This window comes from Eurytemora carolleeae, unplaced genomic scaffold, assembly GCF_000591075.1.
Source record: "Eurytemora carolleeae unplaced genomic scaffold, Eaff_2.0 scaffold280, whole genome shotgun sequence".
Lineage (NCBI taxonomy): Eukaryota > Metazoa > Arthropoda > Copepoda > Calanoida > Temoridae > Eurytemora > Eurytemora carolleeae.
The window spans coordinates 235,181-241,068 of record NW_019396193.1 but is presented as its reverse complement, the minus strand read 5'-3'; the positions used below and the strand labels follow the sequence as shown (position 1 = coordinate 241,068).

General features: G+C 32.0%; 1 protein-coding gene across 2 annotated transcripts in view; it reads left to right on the top strand.

Annotated features, from left to right (window-relative positions):
- The first annotated feature begins 2,409 nt into the window (after positions 1-2,409).
- Positions 2,410-5,888, top strand: part of LOC111697784 (uncharacterized) — a 6,219-nt gene continuing 2,740 nt past the window's right edge. For both annotated transcript variants that reach the window (XM_023467907.1, XM_023467908.1), the window contains exons 1-4: positions 2,410-2,504; positions 2,874-2,986; positions 4,752-4,792; positions 5,538-5,608. In XM_023467907.1, coding sequence (XP_023323675.1) covers positions 2,434-2,504; positions 2,874-2,986; positions 4,752-4,792; positions 5,538-5,608 — 296 coding nt within the window. In that variant the 5' untranslated portion in view covers positions 2,410-2,433. The remainder of the gene's footprint in view (positions 2,505-2,873; positions 2,987-4,751; positions 4,793-5,537; positions 5,609-5,888) is intronic.

Here is a 5,888-nt window from a genome sequence, read left to right as displayed (position 1 = left end):
AGGCGCAACTCAAATTCTGTGAACTTCTAACATTTCAAATCTGTATTCGGTAAAAGTTTGCTTTCATTAAAATTTATCCAGAAAATACAGGTTCGTTTTTTTGCAAACAATTTTGAAGTTTCTAATGTAAAATTTAAAAGTTCAATAATCTTTGCAAAGTGTTTAAAAACAAACCAAGTAAAATATATTCTAGATGATTAAAAAAAATTCTTGGAAATAAAAAAGCAAATTTTGATATATTTTTTTCGTGAGTAGCTGAATCTTTCTTTTAAAAAATCTTTAGAATTATTACTTAAAAGTGTTTAAATGCACGTATTAAAAATAAGTTGAATGTGAATATGTTATATGTTAAATGCAAACTTAAAAGTTAGCGACCAAAAACATAATCCAGTAGTCAAAGTTAGTGACTATCTTTAATGCAGTAATCAAAAGTTAGTGACTATCTTTAATTAAGTAATCAAAAGTTAGTGGCTATCTCTTCTTCAGATTAAAAAAGTTTGTGACTATCTCTTATTCATTATTCAAAAGTAAGTGACTATCCTTAATTAAGTATTCAAAGTTAGTGACTATCTCTACTTCAGAATTAAAAAGTTTGTGACTATCTTTTATTCATTATTCCAAAGTTAGTGACCTTCTTTAATTAAGTATTCAAAAGTGTGTGGCTATCTCATACTTCAGAATTAAAAAAGTTTGTGACTATCTCTTATTCAGTATTCAAAAGTAAGTGACTATCTTTAATTAAGTATTAAAAACTTAGTGACTATCTTTAATTCAGAATTAAAAAGTTTGTGACTATCTCTTCTTCAGATTTAAAAAGTTTGTTACTATCTCTTATTCCTTATTCAAAAGTAAGTGACTATCTTTAATTAAGTATTCAAAGTTAGTGACTATCTCTACTTCAGATTTAAAAAGTTTGTGACTATCTTTTATTCATTATTCCAAAGTTAGTGACTATCTTTAATTAAGTATTCAAAAGTTTGTGGCTATCTAATGCTTCAGAATTAAAAAAGTTTGTGACTATCTCTTATTCAGTATTCAAAAGTAAGTGACTATATTTAATTAAGTATTAAAAACTTAGTGACTATCTTTAATTCAGTATTCAAAAGTTAGTTACTTTCTCTCATTCAGTATTCAAAATTTAGCAACCGAAGACATCGACTATGTCCAATTTTTCCGTGAATTTTTACTCTCTTCGTTAAATACTTAATTCAGAAAAATATGGTTAAAGAAAATCTTGTTTTTTGAATTTTAGTATTACGTAAACAGATTAGTACACCTTCTTTCTTGATTCTGGTTTTTCAGTGGCATTGAACTAGACAGAGGTAGAAGGTCAATGTATCCGACATTAGAGGAACGACATTGTAACATAGTTTGTGGCATTCAGCATTGGTAACCTGATTTTAGCAATATTTTTTTAGGACACAATTATCACAGCATAGCTCTAATCCTGCCATTTCCAAAATGTGGTCTGCCATTTTATTGCTCGCATAATTACCAGAGATATAAGAGTTTTGCTTAAATTTCAATTAACTAAAGAAAATCATGAAAATCATTCATATCTCCGGTAATTGTACTAAAAGTACTAAAACGGCAGACCACAGTTTGGAAATGGCAGGACTAGGGCTTTTCGGTAATAATTGTTTTATAAAATATATTGCTAAAATGAGGTTACCAATGTTGAATACCGCTAACTATCTCTAAGGTCAAAGACGACTATTCAATCAATTAACATTATTCCGGCGTATTTATACTATCACTGTATTAGAAATTTTCAACCATTTTTTTCTTTTCTGAATAGATCTACAATTAACAAATTAAAGGAGTTATGATTGAAAACAAGATTTGAATCTTACGTGAAATCTACTTTAGTTTGACGTGGTTATAATGAAACGATCATACAAATTTTTCTTTAGTTTGACGTGGTTTTAAAGAAAATATAATACAAATTATGGGCGTGATATAGAGCAGATAATAATTCTAAAGAGGGTGGGGGTTGGGGGTTGGAGGCTACACTCATGTGGGCGTGGCTGAATAAGCTGTAATGTGTGTACAGGGGAGGTCCAACAATAAATTTCTAAACCTGTCTCAAGATAATTCTCAAGGAGTGGAACTAGTAGCTGTCTGTTTACACAATAATTCATTCATTTTATAACCATATAAGGATTTATTTTAGACCGGGGGAGTTTATTTTGTCAGGGTTTAAAAACCCGCGAACATCTTCTTCATCTTTATTTATCATTCTCCCACATCGCAAGTTCACTATAACGTTTCACTCGGTACTAGGTAGTCGGTGTAGCCCCCCCCCCTCTCTTACAGAGAAAAACCCTGATCGAGAGAAAGAGAAACATGTTAAGCGCACTGCAAGACCAGTTTCTATAAATGATTAATAACCGTAGCTTTTTCAGAAAAAAAATATAGAAAGAGAAGCAAAAAATGAGTTCGAGTATTGTTTATGGAGACGGGCTGGATGATGTCAAGGACTGTATGCTTGGAGTGGTCACTAGGTAAATGACATGATCGTAATCATGTTAATACGTTTAATCCTCATCCTATGACTTGTAGTTTTCTGTCAAAACTTTTGGTTGGAATTTGAATTTAAGAATTTAAGGGATAGAGGAGAAGGGTGCTCTTGTAACCGTTCTGTTATACTTGGTTCCATCCTTATCCTCTGATCTTAATATTTCTGTTTATAGACGGGATAGAGGAGAAGGGTGCTCTTGTATCCGTCCTGTTATTCTTGGTTCCATCCTTATCCTCTGATCTTAATATTTCTGTTTATAGACGGGATAGAGGAGAAGGGCGCTCTTGTTACCGTCCTGTTATTCTTGGTTCCATCCTTATCCTCTGATCTTAATATTTCTGTTTATCTATAGACGGGATAGAGGAGAAGGGTGCTCTTGTAACCGTCCCGTTATCCTTGGTTCCATCCTTATCATCTGGTTGTTCTCCGTCTCTGTTGCTCTTATTGTGGTCGCTTCTAAGTATCGTAAGTTGTTTTCTGTTTACCCCCCCCCCCACGGTGGGGTATTTAAGGTGTTCAGGAGGGGGGTGCCTGGGTTTTGTCACAATACTCAAGGGCGTATTCAGAAATAAATCTAGGGAAAAATGTTAACTGTTAATTCAACATTTGGCTTCTTGGATATCAGGCATATAAGATACTTTAAAGGTACATATACACTAGTCCAATTACCTTGCATGTACTATACTTTATCTCTCCTTCAAATAAAACTAGCAGAAAAAAACATCGTTTCTAAAAAATCGACTTTTATTATACTGTTATGTTAGCAATAATTAGTATTTAAATTATAGATAGTAAAAGACATTTTTGAAAATGAAAAACTCAACTTTAATATAAATTCTTTGAGATGAAAAAAGGACAGAGGTCCAGAAAATAATAATGACTTGTAAAAGATTCTGTTTTGGGGAAAAAAAGTAGGAGTACAATTGCAATCTATATAATAAAGCTCTTCGTTCATTTATATGTTTGCTATTGCTGACCAAACGGCCTTTGGGATGACATAAGCTAAACAAATTATAATTTTTTTGTTTTAATTTGATTTTTAAAATTCCACAGGCAACGCCTGGCACTTCAGCTAGTTTGTAATAAAAAGAAAGATCACAACACGGCGGTGCAATGAATAAAGTAAATAAAATCCCTATTAAAAAAAAAAAAAATGGTCTTTTACTTCCTTCAAATTCAAGCCTTGGCATTTAGAAATAATTGTTTTACTTCGCTATCCCTGATAGTGCCCATCCGATTAGGATTCTAAATAGATTTTTCATTCGGTTTCTGTAATGGTGGCTCTATACAATCTTCTTAGTGCACTGAATGAACAGCAAACTATTTTTTTATGTTCTTCACTCTCTTGAGTCTAAGATTTAAAAAGTGTGAAAGCTCTGAGTTCTGGGGGGGACACTGCCCCCTCGCCCCCCCCCCCTATATACGCCCTTGACAATATTTCTCTTAATGTGCATTTGTTTTGTGTTTCATGGTAAGAATGGACAAAATGAATATATTCTGATAATCTTTTCGGTTACAAACATTGTATTTGTATCTTAATATTACTTTTCCGTTCATATATTTATCCTTGAATATATATGGATTATGGATCCTATAAATCCCAGATATTGCGTACATTTTATAGAGGTCATACTGTACATAGGTTACGTATAGGAGACGTAAAGATTGCTAAAATGCAAATACTTTATAGGCTTTTTACACAAAATTACAACGGATTTTTAAGAGTTTTCACGGAATTACCAGTTTTCAGTCGGATTTCAGAACTTCAACTCAACATTACTACAACTTCTCTAAAAAACCTTATTTGACTTTTAACAGTTTATTCTACTTGGATTGGATTATTACCTAAAGCTGCAAACTCCCTCAAAGGAATTGAGCCACAAACTCAAATTCTGAATCCCTATATCTTTGCAACCTGGTGGTGTAAACCTTAGATATTTTCAACTTAGATTATTTGATTTAACAGGATGGATATTTTGAATATCAAAGCTCTACCACAGTTTGTTGCAAAGATATAGGGATAAGATTATTTGAATTTGTGGCAATAACTCAGTTCCTTTTTATCGAAATACTTTTACAAAAAGCAAAAAGAAATGCATGAAAGTGAAAATAATAATTCTTGATGTGCTTTCACTGAATCTTCTGGTTTTGCTGTTTTTATCCCTAATAAGCCTAATTTGTGTGAGGTTTCTGAGAAGGAGTATTTGTATCATCTTTATCTCTTTTTCAGAAAATCTTTCAGTTGTTTCTCTCTCTTCCCGTCTAGATCAGGAAACGTATTTTGATGTTAACAATGTGCATCTTTTTTCTAACTTTTTTTTGGCCGTGTTAAAGGAATAAACTTTCGCAAACAAAGGAATTGAGTCTTTGCCGCAATTTTAAATATTCAAACCTCTATATCTTTGGAACCTGATAAATTAAACTTTCGCAAACAAAGGAATTGAGTCTTTGCCGCAATTTTAAATATTCAAACCTCTATATCTTTGGAACCTGATAAATTAAACCTTTGATATTTCAAATTTAGATTATTTGATCAAACAGAATTCATATTTTGAAATATCTAAGGTCCACAACATTTGGTTCCAAAGATAAAGTGATTGGAAAATCAGAGTTTGTAGCAAAGATTCAATTCCTTATTCTTTTTGAAAAGGAATAGTTTTATCCTACAGTGATAACCAGAAAACGAAATAGGAATTCGACTTTTAAATTCAAGTTTTAAACAGACCCATTTCACTTAATAAGTAATTTAAGAACGCGTACTATACATAGTTTTGGTATTTGCTTTGTAACGACTTCAAATGCTTTAATGTCGTCTTCATATTCTACAGTTTTCTACAGTTTTCTGTAGTCAAGCCAATTAATGATTACTCTATTCAAACTCTAGCTGTCTATTTTTTTGTAATCTGATGTCGTAAATATTATATATTTCAAACTATGAGTTTTTTATAAATAAAATCGTTTAAAATATCAAAGGTTTACACCACCAGGTTGCAAAGAATATCGAATACTAGTTTAGGTGGATAGATTACATCTAGAGAAACATTCAAATACAAACTCAAGAATAGACACAGTCAGTTCACAACACAGGTATTATACCGTGGAAGGAAGACGACATTTAAGAAATCAATTAAGTGTATGATGTTACTATAAAGCAAATGGTTTATCAAGTAAAGGTTGAAAATAAACTTATTTGGTGAAAGGTCCATGCGTACAGATCCTATGTTAAAGTCGTCTTCCTGTTCCACATTTTTATATGGGTTCCACTACACATTAATGATAATACAAAGTTAAACTGTATTTGATGCGGATAAGAAAGTAGCAAGTATTTACGTCAGTATGACGTAATCAGTCTGTTAGGGGGGGGGGG